General features: G+C 41.1%; 2 protein-coding genes across 3 annotated transcripts in view; one reads left to right on the forward strand and one right to left on the reverse strand.

The window, feature by feature from the left end:
- Nucleotides 1-13,549, reverse strand: part of WDHD1 (WD repeat and HMG-box DNA binding protein 1) — a 29,934-nt gene extending 16,385 nt beyond the window's left edge. The window contains exons 1-9 of the mRNA XM_056346524.1: nt 13,465-13,549; nt 12,904-12,992; nt 11,281-11,392; nt 8,365-8,516; nt 6,076-6,187; nt 5,478-5,528; nt 3,686-3,781; nt 2,015-2,107; nt 1,047-1,153 (exon numbers count right to left, since the gene is read on the reverse strand). Of these exons, the coding sequence (XP_056202499.1) occupies nt 1,047-1,153; nt 2,015-2,107; nt 3,686-3,781; nt 5,478-5,528; nt 6,076-6,187; nt 8,365-8,516; nt 11,281-11,392; nt 12,904-12,980 (800 nt within the window). The 5' untranslated portion in view covers nt 12,981-12,992; nt 13,465-13,549. The remainder of the gene's footprint in view (nt 1-1,046; nt 1,154-2,014; nt 2,108-3,685; nt 3,782-5,477; nt 5,529-6,075; nt 6,188-8,364; nt 8,517-11,280; nt 11,393-12,903; nt 12,993-13,464) is intronic.
- Nucleotides 13,550-13,608: 59 nt separating this feature from the next.
- Nucleotides 13,609-21,878, forward strand: SOCS4 (suppressor of cytokine signaling 4). 2 transcript variants are annotated; one of them, XM_056346525.1, is made up of 2 exons: nt 13,609-13,885; nt 20,034-21,878. In XM_056346525.1, exon 2 carries the CDS (start codon nt 20,123-20,125, stop codon nt 21,431-21,433), a length of 1,311 nt encoding a protein of 436 aa, XP_056202500.1. In that variant the 5' UTR covers nt 13,609-13,885; nt 20,034-20,122; the 3' UTR covers nt 21,434-21,878. The 2 variants fall into 2 exon arrangements, with proteins under 2 accessions (XP_056202500.1, XP_056202501.1); XM_056346526.1 differs by having other exon boundaries at nt 13,609-13,875.
- The last annotated feature ends 199 nt before the right edge of the window (nt 21,879-22,077 follow it).

The following is a 22,077-nucleotide window of genomic DNA, read 5'->3' on the forward strand; positions in this document are numbered from 1 at the left end:
CTACAGTAACAATCATGTTTCTTACCCAAAATATTCAGACAGATTAATCATTCCTTCTCTTCTTCTCTACCTCACTTAATCATACTTTACTTTTTTTTTTCCTTTGTGAAAGAGATGCTTTAACTAACCAAAATAAAGTACAATTTGTCAGTTTGTCTGGTTTTGCCTACAGGTGAGGATGGCTGACTAATGTCTCTGCATTTCCCTCTTGCTCTAGAAAATACATCTTACTGCCAATGATCTTGGTTTGGGATGTGAGAAAAGTTTGTTTCCATCAAAACCATCCTTTAATCAATTATTAGATTAAAAAGTAATAAAATACATTTGCACACAGAAAACTATAGACTATGGAATTTGAACAAGATCCACATTCATGTCCTCTCCCTATTCTCTTTCTGAGAATGTAATGTTTCCAGACTGTTCTAGCTACGCAGAAAGGAAGATAGTGTATCACATGAATCAGAACATATTTCTATGCATACTGGACATGGTGGGGGAAGGCAAAACAATGCCACATTTCTACCTACCCCCAAGAGTTACACTCGTGTAAAAACTGCTTCCCTGTAAACACTGAAATGATATGGCAGCCCTTGAATTCCCTTCAGCATGTGAACTGCAGTACTAGTTCCACACTTCACTTGGGCTGCACAAGAGAAAAGCCCTCTGCTTGCTTCCTCTGCTCAAACCTAGACTGAGCAGTGGCCCTGCCTCCCAGCATCACCCAGATCCAACACAGTCCTTCTGACCCATGTGCTTCGGCTCCCTCTCTGTGGGCATACTCCCAACCCCACCACCAGCTGGGAGACCATCTATGAAGCCAGGTAAACCATACTCTTCAACCTGAGACTTCATATGCAGTCTTCCAGGGTGCCTTTTGTCAGCAAAACCTTAGCAGAAAATTCACAGATTTGCCCTGTAAATCTCATTAAGGTTTTTCAAAAGGCAGCGTTCTGCATTTGCAAAAATAACTTTTACAGAAAAGATTAAAAAAATCCTATTTCAGGAAAAAACATGTACTTGGGGATTTATGGAACAACACTGAATACCTCTCTATGCACTCCTGGGTTTCCACATTCCACACCAGTATGTTCCCATCCACACTTGCAGCTGCCAGATACTGCCCACAAGGAGACCAGGCCACAACATTCAAGGACTTAGGATGGGGGTGGGAGGGGAGGGAAAAAGGAAAACATTACCACCAATGCACACACAGCATTCATATTGTAGAGCTTAAAACAGATATTCTGGAATAAAAAAGTAATAATAATGATCTTTAACAAATCATATCTAGCGCCCCGTACTACAGCTAGCTTTAGTTAGTTCTCTGCAAGAACCACTCTTTAAAGAGAGCGCACTTTTTTTTTGAGAAAATCCATGTTCTGTCGTTAAACACTGCCATGAGGTTGAATAAAACCTTATTCTAGACATGCAGACAGTAGCATAGGGTATTTTACAAACTCAACAGTAAAATAGCTTTATTTTGAACTTAATACATTTCCATAAATTAAAATCCAAGACTGCATTCTGTATCTTCACAACACTAGGAAAGTGATCCTCTCTAACCCAAAGGTTGCTGAGTATATAATGAGGTCAAAGTAAAGAAGATGGCACAGTTAGGGCTACTAAGTAGCTAAATTTCAGTTTAATAAAATAGAGAGTGAACAAAACCTATATATTTAGAGCAATTTGTGAAAACAGATGTTCCTCAGCTGCAGTTAGTGACTCACCAGTAGACCCTAAAGATCTAGTGGGTTACCATAAATGAAAGAGGGGAACCAGAGCCACATAAAGATGTTTGACTCTCATCTAGTATCTCTTGCCTTGTTTTCCAACATGAAGTAGCAGGATCAGAAATGAAATAGAAAATGCGAGCAATCGTTAACCAAGCTGCGGGGGGGCGCAGCTGTAGTGGTAGGGAGGAGTATACTGTCCAGAAGATAACTTCTGACAGAGTAACGTTTAAACTAACATATAATTATAGAAGATTTAGCAAGCACCTGGCTAATATAACTACCTGTGTGATGGATTTATGTGATAGATCGAGTTGACTATCCCAGGTTCCTCTTCTGTATAGTTTAACAACTTTATCTACAGGAATTGCCAGCAACTGTTTAAAGGAAACAAGAATGAGACAATTTAGAACAAGTTACCTTTCAAACAGAACAAATAGTACAGCTCCTTCATTCAGAAGTATTACAGTTGTGACTGCCGCAGCATTGTAATGGTCCTCTAGCATCCTAGCAATGCCAATTGAGAAAGTAAAGAAAGCTGAAGTAACTCGAATTACAAGGTACATTAATGCTTTCCACATGCAACATAGCAGAGCATGCCTGTTTTTATTTTAATCTTCATTTCTTTCTGGCAGAAACCCGAAGATAACGACAGCTGCACTATAAGGTTAGAAGTTCTTATTTATGGAACAGCTAACACACATATAAAAATAGTTAATGCTCTGAGCGCAAGGCTTACATTCTCCTTTTCCCTTCATCTCCAAACCTCTTATGATCAGGACACAGCTTCTCAATAAATCTAATTTGAATATCTGATTCCTGAAATAGCTCATTTCACCTTTCACAAAACCACATAATTGTTACTGCCTGTTTATATTTTAGGATTTGGATTTCTTTTAAAGACTTAAGGAACAATTTGCTTTGTAAGAGAAGCAAAACAACTACTTAAATTTCAAACAGGGGCATGTGTGTAAAGAATTAGGCTAAAAATTTAAAGTATTTGATTTTATGCAATATGGATATTGAAACAATTTGTACTGCAGGCGACATTCCCTTTTCCACAGAAACGTTATACATGTTATCATAGTGGCCAGGTATTTTGAAGGGTGGACACAGGAAGACAGACACAAAGGCCAAGTCTGGGAAACAAGATTATTCAGGTACGATCTGTGAAAAACACTGGAAAATACTCTTTAGAACCTGTATGCTGGAATGTCAATAAAGGATTAATAGGTTCTGCCACGTTATCACAGGCAAGAACAGAAGCCATAAAAAATGGCCAATATACACTCAATTCCCTGTCATTTACTTCAAGTATAGCAGGGCATGCCTCATGTCATATAGGTTTGTATTTATCTGCTCCTTCTTCCTCTCCCCTTCGCATCATCAGATGCTGCAGAGGTGTTCTAGGTTACACGCTAGAGACATCTATACAGCTATACTAACTCCCCAACCCATTTGGTTAGTGATTCACACACAGTACTATTGCAGCAGTACATGCACACTAGACTTTAGTATGTGTCACCACCACCTTGAGTTGCAACAACCAGCTTTGCTCTTCAGGTGAAAAAAGAAGGGAAAAACTTCCTAAGGAAATATTTACAGAGCAAGATCACTAATAGGGCAAAGTTTACTTAAATTGGAAAAGGACTGAACTCCTTTGATGCTCTGTTGTGAGCAATTTTATCTCCCTCATGTACAATGTTCCTTCCTATTCAGCAAAACATGACTGTTTAATGTTGGTTTGGGCTGACAGCTGAACTACTGCCAAACAGAGTCTGGAGCGTAAACAAGTAACCATTTCCAGGTTTTTATTTGTCCTAAAAACAAACTTCACCCCAAATATTTTCTTTAGTGCCAGGAGCTGCAATTTGGGCTTGCCCAGATCGAATTCTACTGCTGGACTCCCAAAGAGAAAAGAAGGATTAAGATGTGGCTAAAATAATGTCACTTACCTTCCCACTGCCAGGTTGCCAGCCAAGCCTGCATATTGATTTAGCACTTATCACATCATTACATTTCTGCAGCAGTGGCCAGCTTGTCGTGCATGTCTAAAAGCAAAATATCAAAAAAATGAGTTTTCTAGCTCTGTGAAAATCTACTGTACAGTACAAATTCTTAAAGGAAAGTGTGGAAAAAAACTACAAAGGCTAAAAGATATATCATTTTTGGAACTGCAATAATCTCTTTCATCCAAATACAACACTGCCTTAAAAAACAAACTGAAAATATCTTGCCAACATAAAACTGAATCTATTTTAATGACAATACAACTACTTCTAACAGAAATAAGATCACAGAACTGATCTGTTTTTAATCAAGTACAGAACAAATGAGCTCTCATGTTTTTTGGTTAGAGAGAAATCTGGCCAAAATATATCTGACAAACCCAGATCAACTACAGCAAGGTGACACACATTAGCCTGAATCTCCCCACAGCAGTATAAAGAATGAAAGGATATATTCTCAAATTACATCACAGGTACACATATCATACTGCCACCACCTTAGGACACTGTTAATGTAATTTCCCCAAAAGGCACTGACTGTCAATCTGGAACACCAGATTTCACATTAGAAGCATGTTTTTTAAAAAAGTAGCAATCCACAAGCGCAGGGATACATTTTCAACTATACTTACAAGAATAATTCCACATGGATTCTTAATCCAGTCAATGGCATTTAGCAAAAATAATCCCACATACACATGCAGAATTGCCTTACTAAAGCCTTCACCTGAAACCCTTTTCAAGTTCCTTAAGAGTTCCAAAGCGGAGACTAAATCTGATCCTCTCACTAAACCTGATTTCATAAAGGCCATGAACTATTTCAGCCAAATATTGCCAAGATGAGCCTTAAGACTGCATTTCTAACAAATTACGTTCTTCAAACTGTGATTTACGTGGTCCTCCTGAGAAATTGTTTGTTTGTTGCAAGCGTCACAAAAAAGAGGAATAGCAAGCCCTTTGTCAATAGCTTGAAATCCATTCAAATCTAAAAGTCTGAAATACAATGAGTTGAACCTCGACTTCTTCAAGAACTAAGTACTTATGCCATAAATAGAGAGCAGGAGACACAGAAGCAACATTGTGTCCAAAGTCCCCTATCAAAGCAAAACGTTATCACTGGGCATCGTTCTCAGGGATCCTGGAGCATGAAATATTATCTCTTCCTCATCTCAGGTCAAAGTAATGGTGTTCCTAACAAGACTAACCACCCAGATCTCTTACAAAAGAAAATACTGCGTAGTACCTCAGAGTGTTATTCCACCTTCACCACTCAACAAATAATTTTCAGGATTGTGGATTTTTCCGCAGGAAGATCAGTAAAAACAAATAAAACCAAAATGCACCTAGATAGTTGCTTAACAGAATAAAAATCCTTCCTTAACCCTGAAAGCAGTGAGCTGAAATTGTGAAATAAGGAATCTGATGTCATTTGCTATCTTTACACAGAAATGTTGTTTCTGAATGGGCTGAGGACAAAATACACAATGTTGGCCAGTGAAGAAAGATGAACAGAAGAAATCAGGGATTGCACAGAACATAGCTACCCAGGCAACATTTCATAATCACGCTTTGGAATTTCTCCCAGAAGTAGATAAAAGTATTCTGCAAAGGGTAGTTAGATTTCTTCCCCAAAAAGAAAACCCTGTTCCAGCAGGGTTATTTCAGTCCAGCTCTTCTTGCTGTGTGTGAAATCCTGGATTTCTTATAAAACACTTAACTTAGAAAGCAGGCCTTTTACCTGATCTGCGATCTTCCATACTCTGACAGAACCATCACAGCTCGCTGATGCCTATGTAAGAGATTTTTGTAAACAAGTCAGTAATTAAAGACAGAGAAATTAATGCTACAAAATTTAAAAAATCCCAATAACAATGCTAGACACATATAACTAATTTTAAAAACAAAGCCTCCCTTGTATAAACCATTTTAAACTATAAACTTAATAACACTGTCATCTTGATAACCTTACTTGACTCCAAGCTACTGTAATTACAAATCCTCATACTTCAACTGAGCTGCTTATTTGCAAGAGAGGCTCAAAATTATTATTTTAGTAAGCTATCTTTACACCTCTAAAATCAGATCAGTATTAGATTCCAGAAGAACGTAGACAGTAATTGAGTACTAAAGTGAAGACTGTGTTCTCCTGGGTAGCAGCAAGTTGTGACACACTCCATCATCAGTAAGACCAGCTGAAACAAAGTAGACCCAAGTGCCCAGTCACTAGGTTTTTTGTTGTTTTGTTGTTGTTTTTTTCTTGTAAAAAGTATGTATTCATTTTCTTCCCCAAGAAAAAGGAGATTCAAAGCAGAAAGTAATTGAGAAAGTGTTTTTACCAGATAAACATCCCTGGGGTCAAAAGACAGGCTTAAAACGGGAGCATCGTGTCCTCGGAAAGTTTTCTGCTTGCTGCTATCGGTCACCTCCACAACTTTGACCATAAAATCACTGCAGATCACAATGGCACAGACACAAAAGTATTCACATTGCTATTAATTAACAATGACAAACTATGTGTTTATGGCAATAAAAATTGGGCACTAACTATCTTTTGCAGAAGTTTGGCTCTCAACACTGTATGATCTAAGGGAAAATGAGAGTCTTGAGGCCTACTACAACAGGAGCAAGGCCACACTATTTTTTTATCAGGACCTAATTTTTGTTCATGTCAAAGTTCATAAAACATGGCTGCTCTTTGGAGATTATATTACGCACACATAGACCATATACCTGTTTAATATAGTATTCTATATGACGTAATGAAAACCTCTGCTTAGATACCAGAGAGCTGACTTAAGAACTATCTGTTGAATGGGACCGATATTCATTACTATAATTATATGGTCTTGTGGTTTAAAAAAAGATAGAGCAAGTAGTTTATTCTGTGATATTTTTAACAGGATTTTTAAGAGCATTTAGTGTATCAGATACATTAACAGATTTCTTACAACTTTATTCCCTCCTCCAAAATTACAGACATTACTGCAGTTTAACTCAAAATATCAATGCTAAACTTCTAAGCCAAACAGCTCCCCAGACAATCTTTCACTACCACTCCCTCCCATATTTCATTGCAAGTCCCTCAGAGAGAAATTTAATTTTAGGACCTAATTCTGTAGGGTTAACCATTACTTTAACTGGTCAGAAACACAGCCTCAGTTTTGTCATCTAATGCTAACCCAACAGTTATAAAAGGCAGTCTATAAGCTATATTGTGAGACAACTACAATTACGTTAGGACTCTTAAACAATGCAATACAACTTTAAAGAAAAGAGAAACCAGGTGATACGATCTTTTTTGCTTATTTAAGAAGCCACACAACTATTTTTCAAATAGTTGATGTGAACTTTGGCAGCCAGTTGAATTGTTAAGCTCTCATATAAAACTGAAGTTTACAGACTTCATGCAAAAAATGGATAGACCTGAGACAACTGAAAGCAATTCTTTTTAGCTGCATTCCTTCATATCATGGCTGCCACTTTCTCCTCCAATGTTACAGAAGACCTCATCGAGGGGTGGCGTCACAGCCTTCTGAGCCCTTTTTTCTAATAGGACAGCCCTGGCCAGGCTGTAGAAGTACTGGGTTTTTGTAAAAGGTTTAGAAACAGTAAAGTTTGCTGTCTGCCTAATCTCTCCAATCAAAGTCAGGTCCTGGGGCAGAGCTGTTCTCTCAGAAACAAGTCCTGGCAAAGGGCCCAAACTCATGATTCCTGTCAGATTTAGAGATTACAGTGGTTACTGCCCCAGCTTCCAGCCTCCCAGTTTTGGTGTGGCTGGTATGTCTGCTCCACAGCTGCCAGAGTTCACAGTCCAGCATTTTCATCCATCCATAAACTTTCTAGTTCAATCCACACTTAGAAGAATCAGGAACCAGATGCAATGCTCTGCCATCTCTACTGTGGAGGACAAATTCCAGTAGAGGCAAGCACACAGCCCGAGTTAGCTACAGCTGCCCAAAGAGTTCACCAAATCCAGTCAAGAATCACCTGAGCCTTAAAAAACCCTGAGATTAAAAAAATATTGCCCACTTGCTCTTTTGCCATCTTTGTTAAAGGACTAGCACATATTATGTAAAAACAAACATGCTGCCCTAAGAAATTAAATGCGTATTTTAGTTAATTTCCCTCAGGCGAGTCTTGCAACTGTCATCTGTTATCATTTGGCAGAACGGTGATGATACTTGTGCCAGAGAATGAGTCAAAGCTCACACATATTAGAACCCATCTAACTTTTGCATGTGTGTATACTCTGCAGCACCATGATCCTGAACAGTCAGAACGTTATCTTTAGCACACAGTAACAAAATCCTTGATGCAATGAGATCCATATGGGTGAACATTTATGTTTATGCATTACAGGACTAAAAGCTGAAAAGATTCACGGCTCCTAAAGAAATGGGATTATTTCACAACACCTGATTTCCATTTAAAATTATTTGGTGGATCAAACACCTCTCAGAGCATTGTTTCCTAAAGTCCTTTTCATTGCTTTCTTCCCCTCCAACCCAGAAGGCATTCTGCAATACTTGAAAACCCTCAGAGGTATGTGGATTAATGACCCCATTGGTAAAAGTCAGCATGATTTTGAACAACAGCAATGGTTTCCCTTGTCACGCACAGATTACCTGGATCCAGCAGCAATTTTTGTACCATCACTATTAAAGATGACGTGGTTTGCGTTCATGGTGAAACGAGTAAGGATACCATCTGGAGCTCCTTCAGGAAATGTGTGTATCTGAACAGTATTGTTCGATACTGCTGTGATCAGTTTTCCATTCTAAAAAGAAAATCCATCATAAAATTTGTTAGTTTTAATACATTTATGCCCATGGAGCCAAAAAAATTGCTCTAATGTTCCAAATATTTGGGCAGATTAACTTTAGCAGCTCCAAAGGAGGTCTGACAGCCAGACTAGTAGGGAAAATGCTCTTTAACTTTTATTTCTTCCTCCAAAATACAGACAAGCACAGCAACTTTAAAACTTTATCACTTTAACCAAATTATTAAAAACTAGAAAAATTGTGCTCTTACTTGCAATCTTGCAGAAACACACTGCTAGATTTAATACAACTCCAGTTGCTTCAGCAGATTTAAAACTCATTATGCTAACTCTATGGCAATTTTACTGCATCAAGACGTTCCCTATTTGTATCTTTCCTAAAATAATGAATGCTCTAAGTCACTAACAAATTTGAAAGAGAACTGTCTGATCTTCTGGTGGATAAAAAAATTCACTCCTCTTACATAGGCAAGAAAGCTCTTGCAACAGAAAGAATCTTGCATCCTATTTCGATCAATACGCTGCAGTATCAGGAGAGGGCACCCTTGGACTGATCTCAGTTAAATGCCACCAGGGAGAAGTTCATGAACTATAGCTTAGTTCTTTTCAGAAAACAGAAGGCAGATGTCTACTAAAATTGAATCCAGATTAAAAGAAGTGTAAATAAATATCCCATACTTGGAAAAGTAATATCACTTCAAGTGGCAATACTATTCCTCAGTTGTACGTAGCAGTAAGTTTTTTAAATATATTAAAAAATATGCCTTTTTTCCTTGAGGGTTTTACTGTTTGGGTTGCAGGGTATGCAGGTGTTGCTTTTTAAGTTGCCTAAAGTTACAGTAAAAATCCTGAGGATAAACAAAGCAGCAGCTAGCTAAATAACCTAACTGAATAAAAGGTGAGATTTATTACCTAGATTACACTGACATTTCAGATCAGTTTCTCATGAGTTTTCAGTAAAGAAGAATAATTTTTGAAATAAGATTTCCTGAAGTCTCACACAGTGTTCTTAATCTCACTGTTTAAAAAAAAAAAAAAAAAATCTCTCAAAACTAAAAGCACTTTACAATCAACTTAAGAGCACAGGATTTTTCCTACTGGTGTCAAAAACTAAAACGAGGATTTCCCTTGTCTATTCATTAATAGTTTTAGCAATTTCTGGCTCTGCCACTGATTTGCTAAGAGAACTCATTCAAGTCACCTTGCTTGGTTTGTGAAAGGATAAGTAATACAATGAAAATCAACAGCAGAATACCCTAAGAATCAATGATGAAAATAGATCATACAGGTATTGAGGAACAGATATATGAAGTATATTAAGAGGAATATAAGAAAGAGGTTTCACTTAAGGCAGCAGTCCTGAATAAGGCTTCAAAATATTATTATTTTTAAAATCCAATACATGTATGTTAATTCTCATTTATTTCCTCTCCCATACTGCTCTCCAAAATCGCAAGTAGTTGAAAAACAGTTTTAAAATGTTCCTTTATCACTGCAAAGTTAACTACATCTGAAGAACTGATGTAGACTTCTGGAATTCTTTTTTTCTACAATTACCACAAAGACAACATTTTAGACCATCTATTACTAATGTAAGATAACAATAATGGTACATAAAGGAAATACTGTGAGAATCCTCAAGCTAAATGCATGAACATGCACAGTAAAAAAAAATTATTTTGTTATACAAATTCATATAGGTAACTTATCTGCCCTGTTATTACAAATAATGACTTCTGCAAGATATAGTAAAAGGAACTGCTCGAGCATGAAAACAAACAGAGCAGGTTATGCTTCAAACACCAGTCAGTCAGACTACAAAACTGCCTCTAATCAGCATTCTCACAAACTCTTACAACTTATGTAAGCAAGAATCCTGTTCTCTTCTGACTTTTAGGACAGTGGGTCAGCGGCATCTTTGGGCTAAATGAAGACTTTGAGAGCAAAATATCGATCAACTACAAAAACGTATTACCAAAGCATCACCAGACACAGACTTTGAGAGCAATTTTTGATTAACATAGATTAGGATTTTCTTAAAACAGGCGCACATAAAACAGCCTCATGGCTCTTTTTCCTAATTCTTGATGATCATCACATCTTACTCTTGGAAACATTCTGCAACTCACGTTGTGAGAAAACACTGAAACAGCCTAAAAAGTTCACTGTATAATTAGCTTAATCTGCTGGATTTGTTCCTCAGAAAGGAGATCAAAGTCAGAAATGAGTATAACTGAATTTGAAGGAAGTGGGGGGGAGGAATATTACAGAAGCATAGTGCAAGGATTAATTCCCCTACAATCCTGTACGGGATAAAATGAATTGTGAGAAGTATTCTTGATTTATATAAAATATTTAATTTAGTTATAATATTAAAAAATCTGTAGACACTTTTAATTATTTAAATTTCCATGTATTTCAGAAAATTATGTTTTCAATACTACTTCAACGTTTTCACTTAGACACAAAGGTAGAGTATGTTCATATGCTCAAATTTAAATACCTGCTGTTCATTAAACAGCATTCAACTTACTTTTTCCATACATTAATCTGAAGACAAATATCGACATATTCCACATACAGACTGAAGTGTGCTACATACAGTATTATTCTTGCCTTTTTCTGCATATTATCCCACTATATGTTTAACATTGCCCACATAAGCAGCATTCCTAAGCTTGAAAATCCAGCATCTGTACAGTCACGTTGTATATCACCACCAGCACGACACAACTTTGAGGAGTTCTGTTAATGACAATACCTTTAGAGCGCATGAATAGGCCTTTTCTCCCACAGTAATGGACTTTGGATCATCATCATCCAGGTTTTCCCAAATCCTAACATCTCCATCGCTGCCACAAGTTACAATGCAGCTGTAGAAAAACACAGGATTTGTTAGCATTCAGGAATGGAAATGACAGGCACTGTGCCTTTCCATCCCAAAACGAACATGTTACTCAAGTGTTAAGTGCTGGGTTTTTTTTTAAATTGAAACACAATACATGCTATGCAATGCAGCAAATAAACATAACTGATGTAGGTGAGTAACCTACAAAACATGGGGAAAAAAAGTAATGTCTGGTAGAGTAACACAGTACCTTGAGTCTCTGATAAGTACCCAGGCCTGGCACTCATCTGAACTGACCCTTAGATATTACCGGTCAATCCATTTGATCCAGGACCTACAGTGAATTTTTCAAAGGACTTAATCAGCACCAATTTCTCTAAGAACGGGGCATTTAATTGCTTCTTAAGACTTTGAAAACTTACCTTCCAGCTGATTACAAGGTTGAGGGCAAAACTAAGAGTGTTAATACATACTTGACTGAAGTTTAAAAGGCTTAACATGTAGGACTGGGCGCACAGAACCCTTAAAAACAGTTAATACAGAATTCAAGTTTGCTGGAGTTAACGTTCACAATTTTAATGCAATAAACAATAACCTGAAGTCACAGAAGTTTAATTAATGACATCATCAAGCCTTGTATTTCTTTTTCTAAAGTTCTTTGCAGACCCAAAAAATTCTAATTATACAACAAAATGTTACCAAGCCAGTAGTGAAGCTGTGATGTTGCTGCTCTTAGTTCTATAAGGCCTGTACTTTGACAGCAACACAACATTGTGTTGTTATTGACTGTATTGATGCTGGAGAGTCCAGCGGTAGTGGACCAATGATACTTGGCAGAGGTGTCTGCATCCTTTTTCAAACATTTACATTGTAACAGTAAACAAAGCTTTTTGTGGTTTCGAGGGCTTGTTATTAGACTAACTCTTAGAAAGTAGTCTTTGTACCAAGGCTAACGAACTAAAGAAAGGAATAGGAGAAGACAGACTTAAACCATACTCAATATGTAAGACTTACCCCTTGAGCTCATTTTGAGGGGCTTGTTTTCTGGTTTATCAATGAAAAGGTAACGGCAAATATGTATTTTATATTTAAACATTGAAGTGCAAGAATAAGAAGAAAATATAACAAGCCAAATACTGGATTTCTTCAACTATATTTTTAATTTCGTAGTGTGTATGTTAACATACGTGCTCCCACACTGACTGCACTGATTACTGCTAGATTATACGAAGTCACTCTTATAAAAAGTGCACATGAATTTTTTATATATACACATACATACTATATATATATGCACTTATATGTATATATGCTTACGTTTAAGTTACATATCAATCACTCCAAAACATGTCATACAGCCAGTTTTCAACACAGGCAAAACCCAGTGGATCTCCCAGACCAAGCTAGCCCATGAATCCACCCCAGTACCTCCTGCCGCAGTGGCTGGTACGGAAAGTCCCGGGAAAGCAAGAGACGGGAACACCATCGCCCCACCAGGCTGGGCCTTACCCTGGTCCCCAGGAACGAGGCACTTACCTCCCAGTGTCATCGAAGCAGACGTCCGTGTGGCCCTCGGTGTGGCCGTACCGCATAGGCTTTTGTGTGGACGGCATCTTCGCTTTCACCTGTTTATGGTGGACAAGAGAGGAGATATAAGAGAAGCTTCGGAAAGAGCCTCAGAGGCAGGGCGAGGTCAGAGCTGCTGGGACCCTCACCCACACCACTGGCTGGGCTGGGCACACGGAGCTCAGCCACTGGCCTCCCCTGGCTCAGCCTAAGCGGATTATAGCCGGGCCGGGGCTGGACACAGAGCCGGCACCTCCTCACGTCGGAGGGCCTGCCCGTGGAAGCGAACGGCGGAAGCAAAAGGGGGAAAACAGGGGGTTAGCGGGGAGGCGGGGGTCTGTCCCTCAGGCAGGCAGGCCGAGCCGAGCCAAGCCGAGCCGAGCAAGGCCAGGCAACGCGGCGCAGCGCAGGCCCCCGCCGGGCCCTGGAAGGGACCCCCCTCCCCGTCAGAGGCCGCGGCCCCCCTGCTGCCCGCCGGGGCCAGGCCAGGCCAGGGCAGGCCGGGGCCGCGCTGCCTTCCCGCCCGCTCACCACGCCGCTCCCGCCGCCCGCTTCGAGCCTTCCCGCGCCCGGCCCCGGCGCCCAGCCCGCCCCCAGGGCCGGGCCTGCCCCGTCAGAGCCCGGGGCGGGGCTGCGCGCAGGCGGGGCTGGGGCCGGCCCCGGCCGGCCGGCAGAGCGAGGATGGCGGCGGCAGGGGCGGCCGGGGCCGCCTCGCAGTCGTTGCGCTCCGGCGGGTGAGGGGAGCTGGGGCTGCCGCCGCCTCACCCCGGCTGGCGCCTGCGGGAGCCCGCGCACCGGTGGCCCCGGAGGTGCCGGCGACCTTCCTCCTCCTCCCGCCGTCACCCCCGCGCCTCGTCTGCCGCGGGTCAGGCCGCCCTGCCCGGCTGAGGGAGCGGCTTCCCCGGGGAGGGCAGCGCCGCCGGCCGCTCCCTCCGGACGATAGTAAGTTGGGGTCGGGAGGAGCCGGGCCGGCGGGCGGCGGCTGAGGCGGTGTCAGGCGGGGTCTGCGCCCCTGCCCGGGGGCGGGCTGGGTCCCCCTGCCCCGCCGCTTCAGTGGAAACCTACGCGTGGGTGCGCGCCCGCTGTATGTCTGGCCTCGCGTATAACGTGCCTATACGTGCACCCTATATACCTGCGCGTGCCTGTTCGATGGCAGTCCCTCGGGAGGCAGAGGAACGGCGAGGGAAGCCCCCGCGGGGGGCAGTGCCCTTCGGCCCCCGCTACGGCACGGTGCTGCCCGGCGCCGGCTGCGGGGCCCGGCCCCTTGGAGATCGTTCTGGTAATTACGGAATTATTCGGTAATTACAGCCAGCCCGATGCGTGTGCTAGATAGAGTTGACAGCGGTTGTTAGTCAGGCAGGTAGAAACGGCGCTGCAAAAATCATTAAGCTTTCGTGTGCTGAAAAATAGGAAGAAAACACCGTGGTTTGTTTTTTGAAGGACAAAAAATGTTAGAGCTCGACGTACCTGAAATAAGGAGGAAAAAAAAAAACCAAACCAAAAAACCAAACCCTATTTATCTGTTTTGCCTTTATGCAGCTTTAATGATCTGGCCCAGTTTATTCCTGCTTCTAAGAAAAATTGCTTCCAGGCAAAACGCTTTTATGTTTGGTTTTGCTCTGCAGCAGGGATCGGTGGCTGGGGTGAGCAGAGCGATGTATTTATATGGGGAATGTGGTGGGGTTCTCTTAACAGTCACATTGTTGGTACTTTCATGAATGAGTAAGTGACAGGATTCCAAAGCAGTACACTTCTTTAAAAAAAAAATAAATAAAAGCCCAGATTTCATTATTAAACCTCCTGGAAGCTGTGTGGAGACATGTTTTCCATGGGTGTATCCTGACATGTTTCAGTAAATCGTGATTTCTGGTGAGGATAACGTGTTCTAGCAAAATGGTTCGAGCCGAACCGCTTATCAGCTGAGTGGGAAGACCAAGCTATTCTTACTGCAGCCTTGTTGCAAGCTGCTGCCTGGGATGGAGACAAATGCATGTCAACTGTATTTATTTTTCTTTATTATTTTAATTTGCAGAAACTGTCATACAAACTGCACCTAAAATTTTTTGACAATATAAAAGCTGTTTTAAGTTCAGTTCCGCATAACAGTTACATTCATTGCCTGGGGGTGCTGCCTGCTGGGATGATTCTTTGAACAGCATGGGAAAACTGGGGGGAGGTTTTTCAGGGAGTGGGGGGAATCCCATGGTCACTTGGCCAAGGGACTGCAGGCCCTGTGGCTTTGTCATGTCCAAAGTGGCATGGCGTCAAATGCAGTTATTCTGTCAATCCGATCGGGAACTCAACCTGCTGCTGACTCGATTAATAGGTGTAAGCGGCTGCGAGTGGAGCGGAAGGGCGGGAGCCAGGAATCGCGCTGCTCTCCTGTCCGTTTCAGGGTGGAGCACAAAGTGTTGGTCATGGACCATAACGCTTTTACTGATTTAGTCCTTGAGAGGCTGCTGCGGGCTGCCAAGCACTGCCTGTTGTCTCTCCTTCAGCACAGGAGCAGAGTTCCGTTAAAGCGATAGGCACTAGCAGCCCTCACCTTTGGCACCTGCTTGCAGATCACTTCCACGTCCGGGCTGTGAGTTAAATAGCTCCAGTGTTGGGGTTCTGTGGGCATGGCTGCATGCCCCCTTCCTCCTACGCTTCTGAGGGTATACAGACCCGGGCTGAATCAGGGATATTTCCAAGGAAGAGATATTGTAGGTTGCCATTGGTACCTTTAGATGGTCACTTTCTTTTGTGTCTATGTGATTATTGCTTTAATTTGCTGGAAATGTCTCTGGAGTCAAGCTTAGGTATTTTTGGACGGTATCATAAATCAAAATAACTATAGTCAAAACTGAAGAAAAATAATTTAGGATGGAGGAATTGAGACTTAATGTTATCCTTAATAGGTTGGGCTTTTTTCCAAAATAAGTCAGTAACAGCTCAACTTCAGTGGAAGGTCAAGTTTTAAAATGCGGTCTTGTGGCCAAAATCTAATTGGGTGAAATTAATGAAAACAGCATGTGACTGGTGAGATTTTATTTTAAATAACTTCTATGTAAGTTGAAAGAAAAAAGGACTCCAGTTTGTTGTGGCTTGCTCTTTTCTGTCAAGATTTTATCAGCTCTAGAAGAATATCAATTTCAATAACAATTCTAAAATTGATTTATTGTTCTTTGTGCGAGTCTCCTTTTCTTGTTTAATTGGAGGCATAATACAGCGATGTCTTGGCTTTTGTGTACTTGGACAGAAAACTTCCAAAGTACTTCCTCATGCAGTGTGGGAGCACCAGAGAGGTGGTAGGACCTCCGTCCTCAGAGGTTTTCAGGACGTGACCAGAGCATGCTGTGGCTCCCCTGAGCCCACACTGGCAGCAGTCCTGCTCCAGGCGGGAAGGAGGGCTGAAGACCCCCCACCATCTGCTTCTTCATTATACTAAAAGGGAAGCAGCTTGACCAAGAGGACTTGGAGGTACTGGTCTAGGGGCAAGGATCCAGCAGCTTAGGACCTAAACATCTAGTTTAAGCAATTCAGCATTTATTGAATAAATTAAAAAGGTCTGTCCAGTTACGTGTTTGATTCTGTTGAAGTTAGAGAGTATTTGCTGCTGATTTAATTAGGCATATGTGAGGCTGTAACTGTCTTATCACAGTTGTTGGTTGCAGCCCACCTCTGGCTAGGAGGTAATACTGTTGTTGTCTCCAAATAGCTACTAGGGATCGCTTTTCTTTTGGGCTTGAAGTCTTAGTGTTGAGGCATCAGTGCCTGAAAGAAAAAGCATCTTGTGCAGCCGTCTGCACCCCCCCTCTGAGAGACAGGTCTCTGAAGGAAGGAGCTGTGCACTTAACAAAAACAAAAACAAAAACCACCTAGCTCTCTGCTTGTCCTCAGGGACTGTAAGCTGTGACAGTGTTGGATAACCTTGAACTACAAGCTGGATCCCATGGCCTGAAGTGAACCCTGCTTATCCCTGCACGATGTTTTATCTTTTTGCTTAGGGGGAAGAGTTTCAAGCATAAGGGTTTTGTCAAATCTGCCTGCTTCTGAGATGCTTAAGCTATCCCCGTGTAGAAGGCGGCTTTTGTAAGCAGGAGGCTAATTACATCTACCAAAAGGACCTCAGAACTGATGTGTGTAAGCTGCACCATGCTGGATTCCTCCATTTAACCTTGCCCTGTAGGGAAAAGTACACTCTGTCATCCCTGTCTTTTATCCTTGCCCTGCTCTCCTGCTCTTTCAGTTGTGCTTCAGCCATTAATGGATGTGCAGTACACAGCGTTTCCCTTGGACATTTGCAGTGAAAGGAAGAGCTGGTTTATGGTTTAGGATAGCCTTAAGTGGTAATACAGCACTGAATGCCTTGCTGCCCTTTATGCCTTTTTCTTTCCAACACCTAAATTATTTTTGGTCCCCATTTTATTGATGGGGCTGTGAATCACAGACTCGGAAGGATATGAAGGCATGACCCCTTACTGTAATGGCAAGCAGTGGATTTGAGCACCTACTTACGCTGTGGCTGATGTGTGTTTCAGAAGGCAGCTTGCCCGTGAGCACGCGGATGTTTGTAACACATTCGGAAACCGAGATTTTGTCTTCTGAGTCACAAGCTGACCACTGAATCATCCTTTGCTCTTCATTCACAAGGTCAAGTTCAAACCTGGCTTTAGTAGGATGACATCCCTTTTTCTGCATTTATTCCATGCTTTTTTCACAGGTCTAGTGTTATGTCGGATTAGCAATTACTGCTCTGACGTGGCAGACTTGGCGCCTCGGTTCCAGCAGCCTTCAGACCCCAGGGAAACAGCTCTCTGTGTTGCTGGCTAATGGTGCATGTCTTACAGTATCACGTGCTGTTTCTCTAGTTTAAGTTTCAGGGTTCAGGTACCACTAATGATTCACAATAGAAGAAAGGTACAAAGTAGAAGGTGGCTTTACAGTTAACACAACAACAACCCAGAAATTACATAAAAGGTTAAACATATTTCAGTTGCAAGGCTGAAGTTAGGAGATAACAGGTCTTTTCAGCACTTTTGGTATTGTTTGTTTTGCAGTTTTTAATTAAAAGCCCATATTCTGCATATTCTTATTCATTATATGTGCTGGATGTGCAGAATAAGATAATTGAAGGTTTCAAAAGCAATTACAAACTGTCATATCCTAACTTTTAAGTACTTGACTTGGCAGCCTCAATGATATTTCTCTGTCCAATTAAAAATCCCATATAGAGAGAGTTAATGTATTTTACCACAGGGTGAATCTAGAATAACTTTTTGTCTTCGGATTATCACCAGCGTAAATGAGACTGCTTTTTCCCCACTTTTTTAATTGTGGAGAAAATTCAGTGCTCCAGTTGTTTTTGGCTGAAGATGAAAAATATCGATGTTACAAAAGCAATCAATGAATCTTGGTCTAAATAAAGGTGTATTGGGTCTCCTATACAAATGTTGCCTTTCTCCTATCTGCATTGCATCCTGCAATGTTTTCACTGAAAAGTGGTTTGCAACATACTGAGAGAAGAAAAGGAAATTTTTATTTTAATCTTTGATATGTAATTGCTGGAATATAGACCTTGTTCTGTGATTCCACTTGGTACCGGTGAGGTACTCTTCATCTAGATTGCTCTAATGCCAATTTTTTTTTCAACATATTTGCAATATTTAACCTATCTTACCCTCATTCTGCATTTCTGCATCTCCCTTCTTTCCCTCCCTTGTCTTTTCCCCCACAGCTCTCAGGTTTGTAGGTTGTTATAAGGGCTACAATGTCAAAAATTCCTGGGTGAAAGTTACATCTGGGATGCATTTGGCCCACAGATTGCACATAAGCCTTTTGGCACGGCAGTTTTATTCTTTTATTGAAAGCAGAGGCTAGAACTCGGCCTGCGCAGCCCCGGGGGACCACAGAGAGGTTGTGTCATGATGGCTAATCCTGATGAGGAGAATGGATTGAATGGAAAAAGGAAGTGGATGCCCTTTTCTTTTCCTGCTTAGTATTTACCATGTCAATTAGGATTTTTTTCAAAAAAAACCACCACAACAAAAAAACCACAGCCAAAAAAACCCACTGAAACAGAGGAGCTGTACTTCCTTTTGGTGTAAAAGCATCATGGTACATGATGGGAAATATTTCTACATTCTGCCATGCCTCAGGAGAACATAGCATACATAACATATTGCTATCTATGTACCTTGAAAAAATTCTGCTCTGCTTTCAACTGAGTAATCAAAGGAGGATTTTTTTTTCCTTTTTCAAAGCGTAACATTCAAAAGGAAACTTCTTATCTATTTGAGAATTCAGTACGCTTTTGGAAACAAAAGAGAATGAAATCAGCAACTGTAGGTCTCAGAGCAACACTGATTTTAATAATGTAAACTTTCTTCTCTAATGAGTAATAAGCAGTTCCATCTTTCACGGCCTTTTAAAATTGCTTTTAGTAAGGGACTGGATTGTTTTAATCCTTTTCAGTATGTAAAGCCCCAGATATTTCAATCCCTTAGGGGCTCAGTATTTTCTAGCTCCATTTGAAAAGGCAGAGGAAAACAGCTTTCAGAAATTGCTGGAATCTGTGACTGATATAATATAATTATTTTTTTTTTTAATCCAGAAAGTGACCCAAAAGTGTCAGTTAAGAAAAAGATCTCTGGCATCCCACCCTGTGGATTAGTAGCAAACAGGCATATCATCTAGGTACAGTAGCTCTTTGTACTCTGACCTACTTGTTTCTGTTCTGGCTTGTTCCTTCTTGAAAGGTTATTTGGAAGAGATGCAGAATGTGCTCAATAAACAGCTAAAGCAGTATCACCTGCCACATGAAGGGCTGCCATTTAAAATGGACCCTAGTACCATAGGACTGCCAACACCTAAAACTGCTCTGCTATATGTGGTCAGAATGGATACTCTAAAAATATGCAAGATGGTTTATTCTGGAGGATGCTTTTCCAGGGGAGGGTTGAGAGACCCTTGTCCAGGATCAGACTGGTATCTATGGGGTGTACTAGTGAATTCAGCTTGATCATATTATTTTTCAGTTGTCGCTGTTGTCCTATATACACCTGCATTGGTCTTGTGTTGTGTGCAACTGTTAACTTAGCTGTGGTTTTTTTTTCCAGAAAGTGCCTTGAGGAAGCTTCCATATGTAGAAAAACCCTACAAGAAACACAGTGTGCTTTCTGGCAACTTGTGAAGTAAAGCTGTCAAAATGGCAGAAAATAAGGACAGTAATATTAAAAACGCAGATGTGAGACCCAAAAGCAGCCGGAGCAGAAGTGCAGACAGAAAGGATGGTTATGTCTGGAGTGGAAAGAAGCTCTCCTGGTCAAAAAAGAGTGAGCATTGTTCTGATGCTGAAACAGCAAGTGCTGCAGGAAGATCAGGGACTAATTTAAGGAGCCAAGAGAGGAAGTATAGCTGCTCGTCTATTGAGCTGGATCTAGACCATTCGTGCGGCCACAGGTTTTTAGGCCGGTCTCTCAAACAGAAGCTGCAAGATGCTGTGGGTCAGTGCTTTCCCATAAAGAACTGTAGCAGTCGGCACACCTCAGGACTGCCATCAAAAAGAAAAATTCATATCAGTGAGTTAATGCTAGATAAGTGTCCTTTCCCTCCACGCTCGGACCTAGCTTTTCGGTGGCACTTGATCAAAAGACACACAGCCCCTGTAAGTCCAAAAGCAGAGGACTGGATTATTGCTGATTTATCTCAGCATGAGGAAAGGGAGGATCAGCTGCGAGACGATGGGATTGCCAATGGAGGAGCGGACTCTCCCTCCCAGTCCTGTGACTTTACTGACAGCAGTTCCTCTAGGGGTGATTCAAGGTCTGAGTTGGTTACAGGTAAGGTGGTAAGGGGCAGTAAAGATGAGAGCGATATGGACTCCGATGACGAAGTTATAACACTGTGCACAAGTTCTAGAAAAAGAAACAAGCCCAAATGGGAAACAGATGATGAGCTGCTACGGATGGAAACGCCTCCAAAATACCATACGCAGATTGATTATGTCCACTGCCTAGTCCCAGACCTCCTCCAGATCAATAACAATCCCTGCTACTGGGGAGTCATGGATAAATATGCAGCTGAGGCGCTGCTAGAAGGAAAGCCAGAGGGAACATTTTTGTTACGAGATTCTGCCCAAGAAGACTATTTGTTTTCTGTGAGCTTCAGGCGCTACAGTCGTTCCCTCCATGCGCGGATAGAGCAGTGGAATCACAACTTCAGCTTTGATGCCCATGATCCTTGTGTCTTCCATTCTCCTGACATCACAGGACTCCTAGAGCACTACAAAGATCCAAGTTCCTGTATGTTCTTTGAACCACTTTTATCCACTCCACTAAATCGGACTTTTCCTTTTTCTCTTCAGCATATATGTAGAACGGTTATTTGCAACTGTACAACTTACGATGGTATTGACGCGCTTCCCATTCCTCCATCGGTGAAGCTGTACCTGAAGGAATATCATTATAAGTCAAAAGTTAGAGTACTCAGGATTGATGTACCAGAGCAGCAAAACTAGAAAATATTTTTATGAAAGAATGAAATTGTCTCTAAACAGACAAATAGTATGTTCAGTCTTTCTTCCTCCTAGGTTGTTTTTTTTTAATAGCAATTTGATTTTCTTTTCTTTTTCTGCAGATTATTTACCACCCAAACTAGCCTCTGTCTTAAGGCTTTTTTATCCAAATGTACTTTGAGTCTTCCCAGCTCTCTTTTTTTTAGAAATTATATTCATTGTGGGCTTTTGGTACTGTTCCCAGACTAGAGTTTTACAGAATTTCAGGTAGGCTTTCTGGTATTTCTATAGATGGATAGTCTTTAGATCTAAAAATCAGTTTTGAACTTGATCTGTCTTTTCTATGTTGTAATTTACATATGTTGCTGACATGTTTGAAATAATGCACTGTTAACTAAAGATTGACTTGTCTGTATTTTCTGCATTTCTTTTAAAATGAGTGCTCTAGCCTCTGTGTGTGCGTATGTCCGTCCATTTCTAATACAGTAAATTCATCAGTCTATTTCTAACATTACTATTCCTAGCAAAATGAAGTTTGAAAGAGGATATGATCTTTCTATAAATATATCAGGGGACTTAAACACCAGGGAGAGGAAAAACAATTCAAGTTAAGGACAACACTCAGTACAGGAACAAACATGTACAAA

This window comes from Falco biarmicus, chromosome 7 (assembly GCF_023638135.1).
Source record: "Falco biarmicus isolate bFalBia1 chromosome 7, bFalBia1.pri, whole genome shotgun sequence".
Classification (NCBI taxonomy): domain Eukaryota; kingdom Metazoa; phylum Chordata; class Aves; order Falconiformes; family Falconidae; genus Falco; species Falco biarmicus.

What these genes read in the sequence shown, in the direction of transcription:
- SOCS4 (XM_056346525.1), top strand. Translation starts at nt 20,123, where the DNA reads ATGGCAGAAAATAAGGACAGTAATATTAAAAACGCAGATGTGAGACCC.